This window comes from Ovis canadensis, chromosome 1 (genome assembly GCF_042477335.2).
Source record: "Ovis canadensis isolate MfBH-ARS-UI-01 breed Bighorn chromosome 1, ARS-UI_OviCan_v2, whole genome shotgun sequence".
Classification (NCBI taxonomy): Eukaryota; Metazoa; Chordata; class Mammalia; order Artiodactyla; family Bovidae; genus Ovis; species Ovis canadensis.
This window is the reverse complement of record NC_091245.1, coordinates 181,493,187-181,516,418: the sequence shown is the minus strand read 5'-3', so window position 1 is coordinate 181,516,418 and position 23,232 is coordinate 181,493,187. Positions and strand designations below refer to the sequence as shown.

General features: G+C 40.6%; 2 protein-coding genes across 7 annotated transcripts in view; one reads left to right on the top strand and one right to left on the bottom strand.

Moving 5' to 3' along the window:
• SIDT1 (SID1 transmembrane family member 1) overlaps positions 1-907 on the bottom strand; it is a 115,149-nt gene extending 114,242 nt beyond the window's left edge. The window contains exon 1 of the mRNA XM_069553579.1: positions 587-907. Within this exon, the coding sequence (XP_069409680.1) occupies positions 587-691 (105 nt within the window). The 5' untranslated portion in view covers positions 692-907. The remainder of the gene's footprint in view (positions 1-586) is intronic.
• Positions 908-8,562: 7,655 nt separating this feature from the next.
• Positions 8,563-23,232, top strand: part of SPICE1 (spindle and centriole associated protein 1) — a 62,188-nt gene continuing 47,518 nt past the window's right edge. For 2 of the 6 annotated variants that reach the window (XM_069553523.1, XM_069553515.1), the window contains exons 1-2: positions 8,578-8,703; positions 18,227-18,322. In XM_069553523.1, the coding sequence (XP_069409624.1) occupies positions 18,227-18,322 (96 nt within the window). In that variant the 5' untranslated portion in view covers positions 8,578-8,703. Of the gene's footprint in view, positions 8,704-18,226; positions 18,323-23,232 lie in introns of all 6 variants that reach the window. The other 4 variants (XM_069553532.1, XM_069553546.1, XM_069553551.1 and 1 more) reach the window with 4 other exon arrangements.

The window sequence follows — 23,232 nt, the reverse complement described above, 5'->3', positions numbered from 1 at the left end:
CTAGACTTGGCATAAAACTTCAATTGAGATGACATCTAAATATTTCAGCAAGTTTTTCTAAGATTGTGATATCTCTTTATGAAATGGCTAAGTCTTCAGTAAGAGCCACTGTCTTTAGGAAGCCCAAGTATTAAACAAGCCTTCTAGAATCTGAAGAAAGCTCTTCAATAGTCTGTTTCCTGCTGCTGCTGCTAAGTCGCTTCAGTCGTGTGCGACTCTGTGCTATCCCATAGACAACAGCCCACCAGGCTCCCTTGTCCCTGGGATTCTCCAGGCAAGAACACTGGAGTGAGTTGCCATTTCTTTCTCCAATGCACGAAAGTGAAAAGTGAAACTGAAGTCGCTCAGTCGTATCTGACTCTTTGCGACCCCATGGACTGCAGCCCACCAGGCTCCCTTGTCCCTGGGATTTTCCAGGCAAGAGTACTGGAGTGGATTGCCATTGTCTTCTCCAGTCTGTTTCCCTAGACATCCCGAAAAACAATAACAACAGCAAACACCTTTGTCTATTTGTACATGAGTGTTCTAGACAAAACTCGGTGTTTTAAATGAACATCATGAGAACCGTCAGACACCCACCACTTACCATAGCCTTACTCTTACTCCAGTTGCAAGGCTGACCCTTGTCCTGGTGCAATGCTGCCACTGCAGAACTTGTTGACGCTCCTGCTGAGTTCATTCTAGGCTCCATGCTTGACCTTACAGATCTACATGAGGTAAAGACTTGACTAAGAATATACAATACTGCTAAGTCAGTCACTTAACTTCTTATGAATTTCTGTTGCCCGGAAATGGCAACCCATTGCAGTATTCTTGCCTGGAGAATCCCATGGATGGAGGAGCTTGGTGGGCTGCAGTCCACGGGTCGCAAAGAGTCAGACACGACTGAGCTATTTCACTTCACTTCACTTCACTTCTCCCTCTCACACTACTTCTCTGTCTCTCATTAATTGTGCAACACCCTGACTTTTGCCACTCTTCTGCCCTGACCAGAAGAAGTGGAACCTCCAAATTGGCTTGCTTCAATTAGAGCCTTTCTGTACCTTGCTAAACTTTATTAGAGAGGATTCTCCCGTTGAGAATCCTGATATAATATTTGTTGATGGGTCATACTTCAAAATAGAAACTGGAGATGATCACACTATCACTAATTTCAATCTATCAGCATAGTCCTCTACCTGAGAGAAAGCTAATCCAGATGACAGAATTTATAAACGCTTATTATTAGAGATTGTCAACTAGCTGAGGACCAGAGAATAAACACATATACAGATAGCAGGTATGCTTCTGGAGTGGTTGGTACATGACACTTCAGAAACAAAAAGGATTTCTCACTTCTGCTGGAATCCCCCTCAAAAGTGGACAACTAGTTAAAGAATTTTTAGATGTACTTCAGCTTCCCAGTGCGATGGCTATTTAAGTATGAAGCCCATGGTGCCAGAGATAAAAAGATCAAATGGAAGTTAAAGGAGATGCTCTAGTAGATTGTTTTGCCAAACCAGCAGGCTTAACCAAGGTTATGCTATTAACTAAACCCCCAAAGGTAAATCTTTGGGCTGAGTCAAAGAAGCCATGATCAAATATCCACATCAAAATCCCTGCCTATAATTTGGAAAGGGAAGAATGGAAGAAGTGTGATGCACCCTTCACTTGGATAACTGTTGGGACTCTCAAGATGGCCATTTGACTTCAAATGGATATTAGCTGAATTTCTCCATGACACTACTCATCCTCTTATGGTGAGGACAAAATACTTAACTATTTTAAATCAGCATTGGTGGGAAAACTTTAAAAACACAGCTGAGATTATTTTGGGGCCATGTGCAGCTTGTGAACGATATAATCCTGGAAAAACTGTAAAGGTGAGGCATGGCCAGGAACCCTATGAACACCTTCAGATGGATTTTATCCAGCTCCCGCTCTCCGTGGGATTTATTTATTTTTAGGATGGGTTACAGCATTTCCTTGCTAAAAATCTTTGCTGAACATTCTTTGCAGTCTCTAAAATGCTGCTTGATTTTGTGTTTCAAACTTGGGGTATACCAACTTTTATGTCAACTGACCAAGGCACACAATTTCATGAACCACTATGAAAGAACTTAATAAGGCATCACACTTTCTCAAAAACTATACTATCCTTACCAGCCACAGACTTCTGGGAAAAATCAAAAGGACCAATGACATCCTTAAATTAAAGTTAGGAAACCTCTGAGAAATCCTTTGAGCTCTCTTGGCCAAAGTTACTCCCACTAGCCCTTTTGTTCGTATGTCTTAGAGACACATTGGTTATATCCCTATGAACTGTTAATAGGAAGGCACATACTTTTAGAAATTTCACCCCTGATATTAGATTCTTTTCTGCTGCATGCAGATGTGGCAAAATACTGCAAGGGAGTCATGTGCTATACCCAGTCCTATGGTGAACTTGATAAGGTTGCTTCCCTTGACACTTCATAGATTGACTTTTCATGATCATCAACTAAGAAATTTCATCTATTGGAGGAGAGACTGGAAAAAGCCTCTCTAGAACCTCAATGGACGGGACCTTATTAGGTACTGCTAAAAACTGTTGAAATACCTTTCTAGGCCCAAGATGGAGTCACTCCTGCCAAGGGTGCCACATTAGTAAACCAAAACTTAAATAACTTTTTCAGCTCTGTAAATGCTCCAGTTTACCAGAAATGTAGTATTATCTAGTCAGTCAATCCCTAAGTGCAAGCCAGCTCTTGGCCTTCTCACCCAAACATGGTCGAATGTGTGGCCCCAGCTAATCATATTTTCTATTTTTCTCTTTTCCATAGCCAATAAAAGCTTCCTTCCTTCTACTCCATTTTGTGGTTCTTCACAAGGAGACTGTCTCCTTCATGAAGTGTTATGTATAGTTTGTACCACCTAAGTTGTCTTCTGTAATCATTTTTAAACAAAAAGTATATTAGTGAAACATTAGCAAGTCAATTTTTGACTTAACTTTTCACAGCTGAAGAAACCGTTCAGTTCAGTTCAGTCGCTCAGTTGTGTCTGACTCTTTGCGACCCTATGAACTGCAGCACGCCAGGCCTCCCTGTCCATCACCATCTCCCGAAGTTCACTCAGACTCACGTCCATCGAGTCAGTGATGCCATCCAGCCATCTCATTCTCTGTCATCCCCTTCTCCTCCTGCCCCCAATCCCTCCCAGCATCAGAGTCTTTTCCAATGAGTCAACTCTTTGCATGAGGTGGCCAAAGTACTGGAGTTTCAGCTTCAGCATCATTCCTTCCAAAGACATCCCAGGGCTGATCTCCTTCAGAATGGACTGGTTGGATCTCCTTGCAGTCCAAGGGACTCTCAAGAGTCTTCTCCAACACCACAGTTCAAAAGCATCAATTCTTCGGCACTCAGCTTTCTTCACAGTCCAACTCTCACATCCATACATGCCCACTGGAAAAACCACAGCCTTGACTAGACGTACCTCTGTTGGCAAAGTAATGTCTCTGCTTTTCAATATGCTATCTAGGTTGGTCATAACTTTTCTTCCAAGGAGTAAGCATCTTTTAATTTCATGGCTGCAGTCACCATCTGCAGTGATTTTGGAGCCCAAAACAATAAAGTCTGGCACTATTTCCACTGTTTCCCCATCTATTTCCCATGAAGTGATGGGACCAGATGCCATGATCTTCGTTTTCTGAATGTTGAGGTTTAAGCCAACTTTTTGACTCTCCTCTTTCACTTGCATCAAGAGGCTTTTGAGTTCCTCTTCACTTTCTGCCATAAGGGTAGTGTCATCTGCATATCTGAGGTGATTGATATTTCTCCCAGCAATCTTGATTCCAGCTTGTGCTTCTTCCAGCCCAGCGTTTCTCATGATGTACTCTGCATATAAGTTAAAGAAGCAGGGTGACAATATACAGCCTTGACGCACTCCTTTTCCTGTTTGGAACCAGTCTGTTGTTCCATGTCCAGTTCTAATTGTTGCTTCCTGACCTGCATATAGGTTTCTCAAGAGGCAGGTCAGGTGGTCTGGTATTCCCATCTCTATCAGAATTTTCCACAGTTTATTGGAGATCTAAATATGTAAGTTCTTGGTTTTGACTTTATGTTGTGATAAAGTCTTTTTTTCTTGGATTTCCATGTGCCCCTTTAGGCTGCTACTACCTTTGCAGGCACAGCACATGGTCTCGTTTGCCTCAGACCAAGACTTTATGCACTTTAGTAATAGTATTCTAAGACTTGTTTATGCACCAAGACTTTAATTCTATAAACCATCAACGATGGAAATTCTGACACAGATACAAGCTACAAAAGGAGACCACCCTTGATTGTTCAGATACTGTGCCTGACTCATTGGAGAATTTGCTGACTTATTGTTTATTCTAACAATCAGAGCAGTCTTCTCAATGGAGAGAATTATACAAGTAGAAAATATTATACAAGTAGAAAAGACTAGAAGGTGAATTTATCATTAACTTTGGCAGTATTAACTAATGTTTTGACGTAAACTCTACAAGATTTATAAATCACTCTCAACTCATTGACATGAGCAGTGGTGGACAAATCACATTTGCTCTAGATCTTGTTTGCTGGTCATGTTGGTGTTTGTGACTGAATATTCAAACAAACAATGATCAGATGATATATAACAATAGAACTTGACCCACAATCTCTGTAGCAGTCATTCCAGGAAGCCAAACCATAACCTCTGCAACAATCTGCCTAGAATTGTCATGATTTGGTTATGTCTGCCAGTTTCCCTATTTTTTGCTCCTCACTACCAAGCAGAGATGTTTATGATTTACAGCCCAGTTAAGGTATTTCTGAGCTTTCCAGGTGGTGCAGTGGTAAAAGAATCCGCTTGCCAATGCAGGAAATGCAGGAGATGCAGGTTTGATTGCTGGGTCGGGAAGATACCCTGGAGTAGGAAATGGCAACCCATGCCAGTATTCTTGCCTGGAAAATTCCATGGACAGAGGAACCTGGTGGGCTACAGTCCATGGACTTGCAGAGTTGGACACAACTGAACACACAGTGCTCTTAGGCATTTCTACATTTCAAAAATCAGAACATACAAAAAGTAATTCTTCTCAAGGTAGTACTGAAGAAGAATCTTCCCCATATTAAAAAAAAAATGTCATAAAGAATAGGATCAGTTGTGGAAACAAAGACTATTGACAGGAGAATAAACAGACTATTAATTCAGCATTTGGTATAGAAAGTATCATTTGCATTTGGCAGAGTCTCAAAGACAACAGGGAGTGAAAAGGTTAATAGTGAAATACTGGGAAGACTTCAGAAATACTCTGATTATAATCTGGGATGCAGAAACTGGAAGTGGGCTAAGCAGAAGTGGGGCTTGTTATGGCTTGGGGAGTTTTCTGGCTCGTATTTGGACCACCCAGAGAAAGCCAGATAAGCAGCTTTCTTGAGGTATAATTGACACACAACAAACTTCACATATTTAAAGCATACATATCACCTGTTTTATAGACAAAGCATTTAGACTATTTACATTTAATGTAATAATGTATATCTATTAACTTGCTTTTCTATCTCTCATCTGTTATTTCTTTTTTTGCACTTTTCTGCCTACTTTTAGATTAATCAACTATTTTTAAACACATTGGGAATAGTATAAGTGTCTTACAATAACATACTTCCTCTTACTTTTATGTTATTGTTGCCATGCATTTTACTTATATATATATTATAAACCTTACAATATATTTTTATTATACTTGTTTAAGTAGTCAATTATATACATATATTTTAAAATATTATTTACATATTTTTGGCTGCACTGAATCTTCCTTGCTGCATGCATGCTTTCTCAAGAGTGGACTTCTCATTGTGGTGGCTTCTCTTGTTGTGAAACAGAGACTCTAGGGCGTGCAGGCTTCAGTAACGGCAGCATGCAGGCTCAGTAGTTGTGGCACACAGGCTTGGTTGCTCAGAGGCCTGCGGGATCTTCCTGGACCAGGGATCGAACTCAAGTCCCCTGAATTGGCAGGCAAATTCTTAAGCACTGGCCCACCAGGGAAGTCCAAAGTAGTCAATTATTTTTTAAAGCGATTTTAAGAGTAAGAAAAATAATCTATATATTTACTCCTGTAGCTGTTTCCAGTGTAGATTTTCCATTTTCCATTTTCATTGTATAAATTCAGACTTGCATCTGGTATCATTTTCCTTCTGCTTGAAGTATCTACTTTAACATTTCTCATAGTGTGGGTGGGAGTTTGCTGGTGATAAATTCTATCAGTTATGTGGGGAAGCATCTTTTCTTCCCTCACTTAAAAATATATTTTTGACAGATATAGAATTCTAGGTTGACAGCTTTTTTCTTTTAATACATTAAAAGAATGTTTTAATGTATTGTTTTCTTGCAATATTTCTAATGAGAAATATGTTGTTATCCTTATTTTTGTTTCTCTGTAATGTCTTCTGTCTGACTGCTTTTAAGATTTTTTTCTTCATCACTGGATTTGATTATTATGTACCTTGATGTAACACTCTTTGTGTTTCAGATTTTGTTGAGTTTGGAAAGCAGGTTCATGGGTAAAGATGCTGATAGGTGGATTGAATTAGTGACAGGAGCTTATGGATATTTTCTTCATATAGCTTCAGTGTTGTCAATGAAGTAGAGAGCAAGGTCACTGGCTGAGACTCAGGACAGGAGAGATGTTGGAGCATAAGAGGAAGTATAAAGTTGTCATCTAGGAAGGTAAGAGAATTAATGGAGCAGAGAACTATAATATGGTCTTCAGTCATCTTTAAAGGGCCATTTAAAATTTGTGATCATGAATTTAAAGTCAGTATGGCTGAGTGTTTTTCATCTTCCAGTTTCACCTGCAAGGATATAGGCACTTAGTAAATACAGTATTGAGTTAGCCAGGATTGTGGTTTTGCCAAGTTTACAGTAACTCAGAGAAGGGCAGGGAGTTGAAAATGTATGTGTGTGGGGGGAATGATTATACTGATTGACCATTGAATATAACTATATCAAACTTCCTCAACGAGAGCAGAAACTATTAGAAGGCAGTTCTCTGCATCTAGAAGATGTTGAACATGTACTTGGTGACCCATGTACAGGTGTGTCCTTTCAGTTGAATACCAAGAGCTAAAGGAGGTTGCATTATTGGAGCAAATTTACTCTGTTAATCAATGAAATGCTTTGTAAAGATCTTGACATGGGCCAAACAGCTTTTGCTTGTCTTGGCTTCCCCCAATTAGGACAGCCTTACCTACATCAAGCTCCCACTGCTCTCTGAACACCAGACATACTGGACTTCTTCCACTCCCTTGCACTTGCCACACACCTTTGCATATGTGGCTCCCCCTATAGGAATGCTTTACCCTTCCTTGGTAACTTATTCATCCGTTTACCAGCCCTTCTAGTAATTCAAATAATTCTGTAAATTTAGTGTCTAGTTAGTATGCCTAATGTTTAGCGCTTGTCACAGTTTTAATTCTATTTTTGTATTGTTGATAGCTATTTCCTATTATACCATAAGCTTCCTGAGGATAGGGACCCCGCTGTTAACAGTCTCTGGCACACTGGTAGGTATTAATAAACATTTTTGAATAAACACAAGTAAAAGCAAGTAAATGTGATATGTGAAGCTTGGTGTGGAGAGCTACATCTTTCTTTTCGAGAATTCACAAGAACCTGACTAATGCTATTATACGCCCATCCTCCAAAGCTTTGCCCGGAACTCTGCTCTGGCACACCCGGCCAAGGCAGGACACAGAAAATCCTTTTAATCCCTTCAGTTAAATTCAGTCGCTCAGTAGTGTCGGACTCTTTGAGATCCGCTAGTAATGCCCTGGGTTTCCTTTATAGCTCAGTCGGTAAAGAATCTGCCTGCAGTGCAGGAGACCTGGGTTCGATTCCTAGGTCGGGAAGATCCCCTGGAGAAGGAAATGGCAATCCACTCCAGTATGCTTGCCTGGAGAATCCCATGGACAGAGGAGCCTGGCAGGCTACAGTCCATGGGGTTGCAAGAGTCGGACACGACTTAGCGACTTTACTACTAGGAGTAATTCTCCTGTGCTTCCCTGGTGGCTCAGAGGTTAAAGCGTCTGCCCGCAATGCGGGAGACCTGGGTTCCATCCCTGGGTTGGGAAGATCCCCTAGAGAAGGAGATGGCAATCTACTCCAGTATTCTTGCCTGGAGAATCCCATGAACGGAGGAGCCTGGTGGGCTACAGTCCACGGGGTCACAGAGTCGGACATGACTGAGCGACTTCACTTTCAGTAATCCCCTGCTGCTGCTGCTGCTGCTAAAGTCGCTTCGCTTCAGTCGTGTCCGACTCTGTGCGTCCCCATAGACAGCAGCCCATCAGGCTGCGCCGCCCCTGGGATTCTCCAGGTAAGAACACTGGAGTGGGTTGCCACTTCCTTCTCCAAAGCATGAAAGTGAAAAGTGAAAGTGAAGTCGCTCAGTCGTGTCCGACTCTTCACGACCCCATGGACTGCAGCCCACCAGGCTCCTCCGTCCATTGGATTTTCCAGGCAAGAGTACCAGAGAGAGAGTAATCCTTTGGTGCAAGCCAAACTGAGAGGCGTCTGCGCACTGGCCATGCCGGATATACGCAAGAGAATGGGGGCGGGGGCTCCGGTAACCTAGGCAACATCCCGGAAGCCGCGAGCTGAGTTAACTTGTGGCGGGCCTGACGGTTCTGCAGCTTGAAGTTTTAGTCGTGGTGGAGGCAGCTGTTGGGAAACGACAAGGCAGGTTGCAATGATGGGGCGGAGGCGTGCAGCCGCGGCCCCATGGAGTTTTAAGAACCCGGGCTACAGGGCGGGGCGAGCGGTGGTGGCGTCTTCCTGTTTCCTGGGGTTTCAGGCGTCTGGGTTGAGGATCCTTACTACAAAATGCACCTGCGACTCCATGTGTTTTGCGAGTGCGTGTGCCTGTTAGGATACTGGCTGGGTGTGTTTGTGTCTAGCGCGCTACGTGTAGGAGCATCCTGAGTGTGTGCGTGCGCTTCACTTTCGGTCACTTCTGCATAGTGCTAGAAATTGATGTGCCGTAATGTATTTTTCAAGGAATTTCTGATCACGCAGGAGAAAGATCAACTACCCAGAGTACTTGGGAACACGGCAGATCGTTTAAGTCGAAAGGGTTTCTCAGGAGGGTCCCCCTGAATGAGTTCTGAAGAGTGAGAGAGAGTTAACCCCGTGGAAAGGGAGTGCGAGTGTGACAGGTGTTCCAAACTGAGCATAAGGAGAGGCCGGGACTGTATGCGAAGACGAGAGCTTCGTTTTAGGATGTGTGGGAGATGTGAGAGGAGAAAAGACTGCAAGGAAAAGTCAGCCAGGCTACCCGGAGCGAGGAAAGGGCCTGAGTGCCAAGCTGAGTTGGATTCCTCTCTGCAGGGGAGAGCTGTTAACATCTTTTGAGGGAGGAAGTAAAGTGTGGAGAGCTAAACTCTATCTATATATCTGGGTAGGAATGATTGGAGGGATAAAGTTCGAAAAGAGATTTTGTTTCCCTTTGATCCGTTTTCCGCTAGCCAGAGTGAGTTGGCTAAATACCATCGTAATTGACTCTGCTTAAAACCTTTCAGTGTTGCCTGTATGTTTTTAGGATAGTGTTCAAATTGCTGTGGTGCTCAGGGCCACGTTCTGGCCTCTGCCTTTCTCTTTGTCCTCTTTCTAACCCTCTCAAATATTTGTTAGTCAAACAGAACCTCTCAAACCCTTTGTAAATGCACTCCTCCGCCCCCAACCTGGAACATTCTTTCCCCCACTTCTAACTTTTATTCATAGTTCTGCTCTCAGCTTAAACATTTTTAGGGGAGTTGGAGGAGGTGGCCTTTTCTCACTATTTACAGCAAGTTAGGTATTTCTTTGATACTGAATTTCCTTCCAACATTAGCCTCTTATTGCAATTGCACATTTAATTGTGTTCTGACACGTTAAGTTCTGTGAGCGTCCACAGTTATTCAGCTTCCTCTGTCTCTGTTGCCTGGCTCTTGGCAGGTGCTTTCAAAATAATAGATGGATGATGAAGTGGGTGAGAGACTGTGTGAAAGGAAAATCCATTAGAAATAACGAGAACCTGTAAAATGCATTCATGGTAGAGATGAAGAAGAGGGGACATGAGAGAGATACTGGAGGGAAAGAATGAATAGATTCTGGTATCTGATTGGCTTTGAGGCAAGAAGGTGATGCTAAGGTTTTAAACTGGAGCAACTAGAAGGATAGTAATTCTGTAGTTCAGCATTATTCAGCAATGTTTACTGACCAAGCCAGTTGTATATCAAGAACTAGAGATGGTAGGGAGCTGTATATTGGCCATACTGTATTTGAAATATTTGGGAGATGTGCGCAGAAGCCAGGTTAGAAACAAGCATTAGGGGTTTGAGGAAAGGTGTGACTCTTTGACACTCATTTTCACAGTGCATTTGTGTGCCCAGTGCACTGATATCTTTGCTCAAGGGTGTAGGTGAGATCGCTGAGGGAAGATGTGAACTCTCCTTTGGTGATCTAGAAAGTAAGCTCTGTGACAACTGACACCATATTAAACTCATTTATTATTATGTCTCCAGTGTCCAGCCAGGGCCTGACATGTGTAGACTCTCAAAAACAATTCTTGGACATAGAGAGAGGGTGTCTGATAGAACGAAGAGAAGACCGGCATAGAACTGAGTGAAGATCCTTGATTACATAGAATGTGAGGAGGTCCTACAGAGCCTGTGAAGAAAAAGAGAAAAGAATAGGAGAGAAACCAGGAGGAAGTGTGTCATGGAAGCTAAAAGAGGGGCAAGTTTCCAGGAGTGGGCGTCCGTAGAGACGGAAAGGGCCAGAGAAATAGGAAACCAATAGGCCAGAGAAATAGGGACCAATAATTTTAGCAACTAGGAAGCTATTAGTTTTTAGATTTTCTCCAGAGAAACCCAACCCAGATTTTCTATGCTAATTTTAATTAATTTCTATGCTAATTTTATTATTTGACTTGTTAGCCCTGTAGACCATTAGCCTATCTCTGTAGTTTCACATTTCAGCATGTAAACTATAGCTCCCTTATGGCACCTGGTACCTGTAAGTGGCACAGAATCCCCTTCTTAGACCACAAAGTCTGATCCTTGGTCAATTATTGCTGATGTTCAAGAGAACACTTTACAGCACGTGAGTAGTTCCTGTATTGCAAAAGTTTGAAGTGAACTGGGGATTAGTAAATCCAAGTGCTGAAACAGGCTTCTCCTTCGTGAAGTTGGTTGGTGAAGGGAAAGTCAGAGGTGGGACAGCAGCTTCGTTATCCTGTGGTGAACTTCGCCATTCACAGGCTGGATTTTAGAGTTGGCCAGTGCTTTCATTTTCTGTTGTCCGTTTTTCAGTCGCTCAGTTGTGTCTGATTCTTTACGACCCCATGGACTGCAGCATGCTAGGCTTCCCTGTCCTTCACTGTCTCCCAGAGTTTGCTCAGACTCATGTCCATTGAATCGATGATGCCATCCAACCATCTCATCCTGTTACCCCCCTTCTCCTCCTGCCCTCAATCTTTCCCAGCATCAGGGTCTTTTCCAGTGAGTCGGCTCTTTACATCAGGTGGCTAAAATATTGGAGCTTCAGCATAGTCCTTCCAGTGAATATTCAGGGTTGATTTTCTTTCAGATTGACTGGTTTGATCTCTTTGCTCAAGAGACTTTTCCAGCACCACAGTTTGAAAGCATCAGTTCTTCAGTGCTCAGCCTTCTTTATGGTCCAACTCTTATATCCATACACAATTATGTACATTTTCTATGTTGTATAGCAAATTATCACAAGCTTAGTGGTTTAAAACAGGACACATTTATTATCTCACAGTATCCATAGCTTAGCTGGGTGCTGTGATTAAACTGTTGGAGTCTGTATTCTCGTTTGGAGGCTCAACTTGGGAAAAATCTGCTCTAGGCTCATTTCCTTAGGTTGGCAGATTCATTTCTCTGGGGCTGTGTGAGTTCTCAGCTTCTGACCAACTTTCTGCTGGAGGCTGCCCACAGCTCTCGGAGTTCCTTGACACATGCCTTTTTCATTGAGTGTCACAGCATGGCAGTTTGCTTCTTCAGGGCCAGCAGGAGAGATTTCTTCTGTTCTTTTTTCCTAGGAGAAAGACTTTTATAACAGAATATAATCACTGGATGACATGTCCACATTTGCCTTATTTTGTTGGGTAAAACGAGTCACGGGGAAAAGCAAAACAGACTCAGAAAGCTAGTCATAGGTCTTGCCCAAACTCACGGGGAAGGAACTGTAGAATGGCACAACTCGTTGGGGCTTCAGGAACACAAGAGACACAGGTTCAATCCCTGGGTCAGGAGGAGGACATGGCAACCGCTTCAGTTTTCTTGCCTGGAAAATTCCATGGACAGAGGAGCCTGTCAGGCCACACAGTCCATGGGGTTGCAAAGAGCTGGATATGACTCAGTGACCAAGTGCGCACACAGCTCATTGGGAGTCATCTTAGAATGATCACAGCCTGCTTTGCTAGGCTAAATTGAAGTGGAAAAACGAGGCACTAGTATATACTGTCTTAGTCCATTCAGGCTGCTCTAACAAAATGTTGGAGACTGAGTAGCTTATAAGTAACAGGAATTTATTTTGCATAGTTCTGGAGTCTGGGAAGTCCAAGATCAAGGCGTGAGAATGGCCATATTCTGGTGAGGGTCCTCTTCGTGATTCATAGCAAGCCCCTTCTTGCTGTATCCTCACAAGGTGTAAGGGACTAAGGATCTCTTTGGAGAACTTTTTTTAATTGCATAGACATTTATTAAGATATTTATTTATTTGCAGTAGGAATATTCTAGACTTTGGGACTGTGCTCAAAGGTGGACCAAGTATGTGATTCTGTGTATAACAAAACATATTTGAAATTTTCAAAGATAAACATGGAAATACAAGAGTAACTTATAAAAGTCTCTTTTCTAAGAGCACTAATCCCAGTCTTGAGGGCTCTGCCTCCCAAAGGCCTTACTTCCCAAAGGCCCCACCTCTTTACACCTTTAGGGGCTAGGATTCAACATACGAATTTTGGGGAAACACATTCAGACCATAGCATGTACTACCTTCATTTGCCACTGTATTTGTTTGTTACCTGAATATGGTTTCTTTGGATGTAACATTTTCTTATGCTAAAATTGTTTAACTGTTCTCGTTTACACAACTAATACTCAGGCATTTAATCTATTACTTATATTAATTTCTATATCTCTTAGCCTAAGAAAAGCTCTTATATTTAAATATGTTGTATCCAATGGTGACCATCAGAAGTCACCATTAGTGTACAAATAGCTATGATAAAAAATACTCAAATTTTGATATTATATTGACAGCCTCACCATCTAAAGAAACAAGTATATGGGCCCTTTGATTGCTCATAAACCTTTGAATACTTCAGATTCAAGGATGGTTTTTCAGAATTGAGTCTGGTAGAATTTCAGCCTCTGAATAAATAGAGTATTTTAAATAATATAACTTGAAATAAATTATTTTAAGAGTAACGTAGGTTCATTGTAGAAAGCTTAGAAAATACGGAGCCAATCAGAGATAACTCAGTTTTAGTAATGTTTTCTAAAAGGTACATCATTATAATTAGATCTGGTTTTGAGTGTCGCTCCCAGCTCTGTCCATTATTATTTGTGTGCCTTAAAGTAATATCTCAAAACCCCTGCTTTTCTCGTTGGGGAAAGGAGGTTAAACATTGTTGCTGACATCATCATCATTAATCCTTAAATAGAACTCAGTATGTTCTAGGCAGGGGTTCTAAGCACCTTATGCATTTACAGCTAGTGGCAAAGCTGGGATGTGAACCCACACAGTCTGGTTTTACGCTATACTCTTAGCTACTGAGCTCTAGTGTATCTTACGGCACTACTCTCATTGGGTTGTGGGATTAAATGTGAATTGTTTAGCACAGTTTAGTCACTCAGTTGTGTCTGACTCTTTGCAACCCCATGGACTGCAGCACGCCAGGCTTCCCTGTTCATCACCAACTCCTGGAGCTTACTCAAACTCCTGTCCATTGAGTCGGTGATATCATCCAACCATCTCATCCTCTATTGTCTCCTTCTTCTCCTGCCTTCAGTCTTTCCCAGCATCAGGGTCTTTTCCAGTGAGTCAGTTCTTTGCATCAGGTGGCCAAAGTGTTGGAGTTTCAGCTTCAGCATCAGTCCTTCTAATGAATATTCAGGACTGATTTCCTTTAGGATTGACTGGTTTGATCTCCTTACAGTCCAGTAAGTGCTCTATTAATAATGTATGTATATTAACATCGAGAATATACTGTATATGTTTTTGCATTATAGTTTTCACACTGAACTTTCTATGTATTTCCCTACATTCTTCATAATATAATTTTAATGAGTACATAGTTCATCATATAGATTACTGACATTTTGTGATTCCTCTTTGTTTTTGCAGAGTAAATTGAAGATCTAAGTGGCTAAAGAGTAAAATACATTAGAAACTGTTTTTGAACAACTGTTAGATGTTTTCCATATTTTTTATAGCGGCTTTATTGAGATATGTCACATACCATAAAATTTAGCCCTTTAAAGTGTACAACTTAAGTTTTTTTAGTACATTGCTAGGAGTTTTGAAACCATCACAACTAATTCTAGGACATTTTCATCCCTGCCAAAAGAAACCCCATATCCACTAATCTATCACATATCTCTATGGACTTGCTTATCCTGAACATTTCATGTAAATGGAATCATATAATATGTGACCTTTGGTCATGTATTGGCTTCTTTCTCTTAGCATAGCCAAGTTGTAGCATGTATCAGTAGTTCATACCTTATTATTGCTAATTGATATTATATAGTATGGATACACAATATTTTATTTATCCCTTCTTCAGTTAGTGGATACTTGAGATGTCTCCACTTTTTGTCTATTAAGAATAATGTTGTTTTATATACATACGAGTTTTTGTGTGGACATAAGTTTTCAGTTCTTTTGGGTATGTAGCTAGGACTTGAATTGCTGAGTCATGTGATAACTCTGTGTTTTAACATTTTTAGGAATTGCCAAACTATTATCCAAAGTGGTTATACCATTTTACATTTCCAGTAGCGATATATGGGAATTGCAGTATCTGCACATTCTTGTCAAAACTTATTTACATCTTTTGATTATAACTATCTTGGTGGGTGTGAGGTAGTAAGCATCTCATGGTTTTGATTTATATTTAATGACTGGTGATCTTAAACATCTTTTGGCATGTTTATTGGCCATTTGTAGTATGTTCTTTCGGAGAAGGCAATGGCACCCCACTCCAGTACTCTTGCCTGGAAAATCCCATGGACGGAGGAGCCTGGTAGGCTGCAGTCCATGGGGTCTCGAAGAGTCGGGCACGACTGAGCAACTTCACTTTCGCTTTGCACTTTCATGCGTTGGAGAAGGAAATGGCAACCCACTCCAGTATTCTTGCCTGGAGAATCCCAGAGACAGAGGAACCTGGTGGGCTGCCATCTCTGGGGTCGCACAGAGTTGGACACGACTGAAGTGACTTAGCAGCAGCAGCAGCAGCAGCAGCAGCAGCAGGAGCAGTAGTATGTTCTTTGGAGAATTATCTAGTTGAATCCCTTAGCCATTTTAAAATTGGATTTTTTGTTGTTGAGTTTTGAGTTCTTTATGTATTCTGGATTAGTCACTAAGGTTGTGTCCAATTCTTTACAACCTCAGGAACTGAAACCAGTCAGGGCCCTCTGTCCATGGGATTTCCCAGGCAAGAATATTGTAGCGGGTTGCCATTCCCTTCTCCAGGGGATCTTCCCAGTCTACAAGTTACTTATTAGATGTATGATTTGCAAATGTTTTCTCCCATTCTTTTGGTTGTCTTTTCACTTTCTTGTGTCCTTTGGAGCACAAAAGTTTTTGGTTTTGGTGGAGTCCAGTTTATTTTTCCTTTGGGTCCTTGTGTTTTTAGTGTCATTTCTGAGAAACCATTGCTTCATCCAAGGTTTATGAAGATTTATGCTTATGTTATTTTTCTAGGAATTTTGTACTTTTTGCTCTTACACTTAAGTCTGTGATTCATTTTAAGTTAGTTTTTATGCTTGTTGTGAGGTAGGCAGTCTTACTTCATTTTTTTTCATATAAATATCCAGTTGTCCCAGTACCATTAATTAAAAAGACTGTTCTTTTCCCATTGATTTGATTCTTGGCACTCTTGTTGAATATAAACTGACCAAAGAGTATAGTTTCATTTTGGTCTCTTGGTTCTGTTCTATTCCATACCTTTTAAAATGACATATATGGCTCTCACATTTACTGTGTGACCTTCATAGTCAATTAACTCTTTGTCTCGTAGTTTTCTCATCTGTAAAATGAGAAAATACTTAATGGGATTAGTGTTAGGATTAAAGGCAATGATACATGTAAACAGTTTAGAATACTCCCTAGCTTATGGAAAGTGGTCAGCAGCTAATTCCATCATTATTAGCACCACCGTCAGCATCATCAGCATCATCACTATCACTATAATAACTTGATGTTATTCTCCAACTTGTATGTGATTCATCTCCTTTGCTGGGTTGTACACTCTGACAATAGATATCGTGTTTAAAGAGTGAATTGACGGGATATATGTATATAAGAAGCTAATTCACTTCTTGGTACAGCTTTGCAAAGCAACTGTACCCCAATTTTTTTTAAAAAAAAAGTGAATGTGGTTGCTAACAGTATGGGCCAACTCTTGAGAAATACTTGGATTTAGTCATCTTTATCACAGTGCACTAAATGATTTTTTTAAAAAGAGGTCTCTAAGAAAAATATGCAAGTCTTTGTTTTAGGGTCATTTGGAGTAAGGGGGTCAGCTGAAAAGTTTTGTAATTTTTCAGGTGTGTAAAGAAGTTCTGGGATAGGAGTCATGTGTATCTATTGCTTTTTAAAAATCGTGTATGTGTTCTCCAATCCTAGTGTTCAGGCAGTGTGAGTCTTTTTCTAATTTTGTATAATGTTTAGTCTAGTGCCCTTAGCATTGCTATTTTAAGAGTGGCAAGCAACTGTTGGCAATTTTCAGATTCTAGCTTAGTATCAATAATGACACCCATTTAGTATTATGTGAAAAATGTACTAGAGATGGTATCATAACTCACTCATTCTCTAAAATTTAGCCCCCTTTATTTTTTTTTTGCAATTTTTAAAAATCTTTTTTTCTTAATTTAAACTTATTTATTTTAATTGGAGGCCAATTACAATATTGTATTGGTTTTGCCATACATCAACATGAATCTACCACGGGTGTACACGTGTTCCCCATCCTGAATCCCCCCTCCCACCTCCCTCCCCATACCATCCCTCTGGGTCATCCCAGTGCACCAGCCCCAAGCATCCTGTATCCTGCATTGAACCTGGACTGGCAATTCGTTTCTTATATGGTATTATATATGTTTCAATATATAATTCTCCCAAATCATCCCACCTTCACCCTCTCCCAGAGTCCAAAGATTGTTCTATACATCTGTGTCTCTTTTGCTGTCTTGCATACAGGGTTATCGTTACCATCTTTCTAAATTCATATATATGCGTTAGTATACTGTATTGGTGTTTTTCTTTCTGGCTTACTTCACTCTGTATAATAGGCTCCAGTTTCATCCACCTTATTAGAACTGATTCAAATGTATTCTTTTTAATGGCTGAGTAATACTCCATTGTGTATATGAACCACAGCTTTCTTATCCATTCATCTGCTGATGGACGTCTAGGTTGCTTCCATGTCCTGGCTGTTATAAACAGTGCTGCGATGAACATTGGGGTACACGTGTCTCTATTTTAAGGTAAACACACATGTGTCTGGTAGTGATTTTGAGTGTTAGCTGCTTCGAAACGAGCCCCAGCTATCTCTTGCTCTCCTTCTCCTACATTCATGTTGTCCGCGTGGAACTGACATTTCCTCTGTCCATCGAGACTTTGTGTAATGGGCGACAAAGCTTGTGACTTGTTCTAAATCTCTGCTTTAGATTGTAACTGCTGCATTCCTGGAGTTCTTTATTAGTCACATATATTTAGTTTGTTGACTTGCTATCATAGTTATATGATAGCATAACATAGATGACTTTTATCATAGTTATCAGTGTCAGCATTCTAATAACTGTGAGGGGAATGAGCCAAGGCTTTTGGTAGCCTGTTCCTTTCATTATGCTTAAACATGTCTTCTGATATTTAAAAATTTATTTTCCTAGATATAATTTTCCCTCTCTGGTGATGATTAATTATTAGTTTTTCATGTATTAAAAAAAATTGATATGATTATTACTCCTAGATGTCATTTGTCCGAGTGAACCGTTATGGTCCCCGTGGAGGAGGAAGGAAAACACTGAAAGTAAAGAAGAAAACATCTGTGAAGCAAGAATGGGATGTAAGTCTAGGAAGAATAATATGCGGTTTTCCCTGGTGGCTCAGTTGGTAAAGAGTCTGCCTGCAATGCGGGAGACCCGGGTTCTATCCCTGGGTTGGGAAGATCCCCTAGAGAAGGAGATGGCAATCCACTCCAGTATTCTTGCCTGGGGAATTCCATGGACAGAGGAGCCTGGTGGGCTACAGTCCATGGGTCGCAAGAGTCAGACATGACTGAATGACTAACACACATAACATTACATGGAAGGAACAGACATGATGGCATGACCCTAGGCTCTCAGGATGGTTCTCTGAATGGGGTTAGCATGCAATACAGTGGAATGTGTTTCTGGGCATGTGATAGCCTAGGTCTTAGAGGGAAGAGCAGATGCCTTTGTAGAGTTTTTAAAGAATACATATGTTGAGGCTATAACTTCCACCTCCTTTGAAGAATTGAAATCTTAAAGAAGTGGGGAGTGTGTTTTTAAAAAGTCCCGCTACCTCCACTTTGAGAACTCACTGCTTTAAGGCAACTCTTAGCTAACTTATGTCACTGTTTTAAGGCAACTCTACTTAGCCTGAAGTGTGACATTTTTTGGAACATATTTTAGATTTGCCCATAGCAACCCTTGATACCATAATCATGAGATTGGTATTTTTGACTGAAAAAAAGTGGGTAGTCCTTGCTCTATTATCAAATTCTTTTTTGCTCACTTCCAGAGACTTGTCAGTTTCAGTACAAAGGTTCTCATAAGATACAAGACAAGCCTCAGGTATCTGAGGCATGATCCCTGACTTCTACCCTGAGTACTATGTGGTATTATCAAGGGGATTTTCTCTTTTGGAGCCTGGTTCTTTGATTTATTTATTTATTTATTTATTTTTTTTTTTTAGTTTTTTATTTTTTAAAATTTTAAAATCTTTAATTCTTACATGCATTCCCAAACATGAACCCCCCTCCCACCTCCCTCCCCAGAACATCTTTCTGGGTCATCCCCATGCACCAGCCCCAAGCATGCTGCATCCTGCGTCAGACATAGACTGGCGATTCAATTCACATGATAGTATACATGTTAGAATGTCATTCTCCCAAATCATCCCACCCTCTCCCTCTCCCTCTGAGTCCAAAAGTCCGTTATACACATCTGTGTCTCTTTCCCTGTCTTGCATACAGGGTCGTCATTGCCATCTTCCTAAATTCCATATATATGTGTTAGTATACTGTATTGGTGTTTTTCTTTCTGGCTTACTTCACTCTGTATAATCGGCTCCAGTTTCATCCATCTCATCAGAACTGATTCAAATGAATTCTTTTTAACCGCTGAGTAATACTCCATTGTGTATATGTACCACAGCTTTCTTATCCATTCATCTGCTGATGGACATCTAGGTTGTTTCCATGTCCTGGCTATTATAAACAGTGCTGCGATGAACATTGGGGTACATGTGTCTCTTTCAATTCTGGTTTCCTCGGTGTGTATGCCCAGCAGTGGGATTGCTGGGTCATAAGGTAGTTCTATTTGCAATTTTTTAAGGAATCTCCACACTGTTCTCCATAGTGGCTGTACTAGTTTGCATTCCCACCGACAGTGTAGGAGGGTTCCCTTTTCTCCACACCCTCTCCAGCATTTATTGCTTGCAGATTTTTGGATCGCAGCCATTCTGACTGGTGTGAAGTGGTACCTCATTGTGGTTTTGATTTGCATTTCTCTAATAATGAGTGATGTTGAGCATCTTTTCATGTGTTTGTTAGCCAACCGTATGTCTTCTTTGGAGAAATGTCTATTTAGTTCTTTGGCCCATTTTTTGATTGGGTCGTTTAGACATGAGACTTTAGATGCCTTTACTTTCTGTTGTGGAAAGTGACTGGTCAGGGACTAGTATGCATCTTAGGGATTCTTTCAGAATTAGAATATTCTCGGTTGTAGCCAATCACTCTAGCCACATCTGCTGGGAAAACTGACAGCCTTAGAAAGTGGGAGAGATGGATTTCTCTTTGTTTAGATTGCTTTGTTGTCATCTGCTTATAAAATAGTAGAAGGATGTGACTCTAAGGTAATGAAACTGATTAAAAAGGAAAGTATAGCATAGATAATGTAAAGCTGTCCCCTTCAGAGTGGGTACTTTGGGAAGTTCCATATGTAATTTGATAGGCTGCTGTTGCTCAGAGTATAATTAAAAGCCATCATTTGCAATTGCATTCAGAACCTTCCTCATTTACTTTGTATTATCTCCAGTGCTGAAAGAGACTTTGTTTTTTGAAGGCAGACTGAACTTGAAAGTAGTTATGGGTCTTTTGGTGTGAATGGTAAATGAGAGAGGAGAGATGAACTGAATAAAACTGTTGTGATGAAAGTATTGAGACGTTTTCTGAAATAGCTTGTAAATTTGATTTAAAGGCAATTTCAGAAGAAAATACTGTTGATCCTTGAACAACATGGGGTTAGGGGCACTGACCCTGTGCACAGTTGAAAACCCACATCTAATGTTACGTTTGGCCTTCCAGATCTCTGGTTCTGCATCCGTGGGTGCAACCAAATGTGGATCTTGTAGCACTTCAGTATGTGTTTATTGAAAAAAAATCCACGTTTGTAAGTGGACCTGTATAGTTGAAACTCATGTTGTTCACATATATACAATGGAATATTACTCAGCCATAAAAAAGGAATGAATTTGAGTCAGTTCTAGTGAGGTGGATGAACCTAGAGCCTGTTACACAGAGTGAAGTAAGAAAGAGAAAAACAAATATCATATATTAACATATACATATAATATAGAAAAATGGTACTGATGAACCTACTTTAGGGCAGCAGTAGAGATGCAGACATAGAGAATGGACTTGTAGACACAGTGGGGGAAGGAGAGGGTTGGACGAGCTGAGAGAGGAGCATTGAAATATACACATTGCCACATGTAAAATAGACAGCCAGTGGGAATTTGCTGTATGACAAAAGGAACTCAACCTGGTGCTCTGTGACAACCTAGAGAGGTAGGAAGGGGTGGGAGGTAGGTGGGAGGTTCAAGAGGGAGGGGACATATGTATTCCTGTGGCTGATTCATGTTGATAAATGGCAAAAGCCAACAAAACATTGTAAAGCAATTATCCTCCAATTAAAAATAAATTTTAGAAAACCCTATACTGTTCAAGAGTCAGATGTAGTTTTAAGCAATATTAGTATTAATGAAATTATATTTTCTCCCATAAATATATTTCTAAGCATACCACTCAGTTCAGTTCAGTTCAGTTCAGTCACTCAGTTGTGTCTGACTCTTTGCAGCCCCATGAATCGCAGCATGCCAGGCCTCCCTGTCCATCACCAACTCCCGGAGTTCACTCAAAGTTATGTCCATTGAGTTGGTGATGCCATCCAACCATCCCATCCTCTGTCGTCCCCTTTTCCTCCTGCCCCCAATCCCTCCCAGCTTCAGGGTCTTTTCCAATGAGTCAGCTCTTCGCATGAGGTGGCCAAAGTACCAGCTTTAACATCAGTCCTTCTAATGAACATTCAGGACTGATTCCCTTTAGGATGGACTGGTTGGCTCTCCTTGCAGTCCAAGGGACTCACAAGAGTCTTCTCTAACACCATGGTTCAAAAGCATCAATTCTTCGATGCTCAGCTTGCTTTATAGTTCAACTCTCACATCCATACATGACCACTGGAAAAACCATAGCCTTGACTAGATGGACCTTTGTTGACAAAGTAATATCTCTGCTTTTTACTATGCTATCTAGGTTTGTCATAACTTTCCTTCCAAGGAGTAAGCGTCTTTTAATTTCATGGCTGCAATCACCATCTGCAGTGGTTTTGGAGCCCAGAAAAATTAAGTCTGACACTGTTTCCCATCTATTCCCCGTGAAGTGATGGGACCAGATGCCATGATCTTAGTTTTCTGAATGTTGAGCTTTAAGCCAACTTTTTTCACTCTCCTCTTTCACTTTCATCAAGAGGCTTTCACTATATACCTGAATTTTTGTTACAGTTATTAAAAATAATTCTCATGATCTTATCATTGTACCTTGTATTTTGCTAAATCAGTATGAAAGGATAATGGCTTTAGTATATAAAAGACTTGAGCTAAATATTACCTGTGGCCCAAAAGTTAGGTCTTAGAGTATATCAGAAGTTTTTCACTAGACTCAGTTCTCTTGGAATTAAAACTCTACGTTGCTTTGCTTCCTGCCTTACCAAACACAATGACTGAAGTCAGTTTGGAAAGGGCCAAATGGTGGCGCTGCTACTCGGAGCTGTGCAGGCTGTGCACTGCACAAGGCCAAGGGGCACTGTTTGCATGGCCTAGGATATTGGCGGAGCCTCCTGGAATTGTGCATTGTGGAAGCCCTGCCATGTTGTTTTGTTGCCTTTTTACTTGAATGACTGTTTTCACATTTTATGAAGTTATGTTGTTGTTGAGTTGCTAAATTGTGTCTGACTCTTTGCCACCCCATGGACTACAGCATGCCAGGCCTCTCTGACTTTTCATAACTTATGAAGTTACACAGTACCCTCAAAATTCATCTCTTGTTATGATAGGATCTATGCTTAAAGTGTTGGCATGTACACAAATTGAACCTCTCTTGATCACACTTTATCTTTTAGGAATCTTTAGTGTTGCCTCGTTCAATGGAATATAGTTTGAAAACTACAACTTTAGTTAAACTAACTTATTTTGAATTACATGCTACCCTGTGTTATTTTTTGTTTTAATATGATGGATGCCTGCTTGTTGAATTTAGTGCTTAATTTCTATGAAACACTTAATAGTCTGTTATTTTCTTTAAGACAACTAAAAATAATCCATGTTAATCTTTAAGTTGAGAATTTAATTCTCAAAGACTCTTTGGTTTCAGGACTTTGAATCCATTTTCAGCCATTAAAATCCAGCATGTAGTACTATTTTGTAAGAAACCTTTTGCTTTTTAAAGAAAGTCCA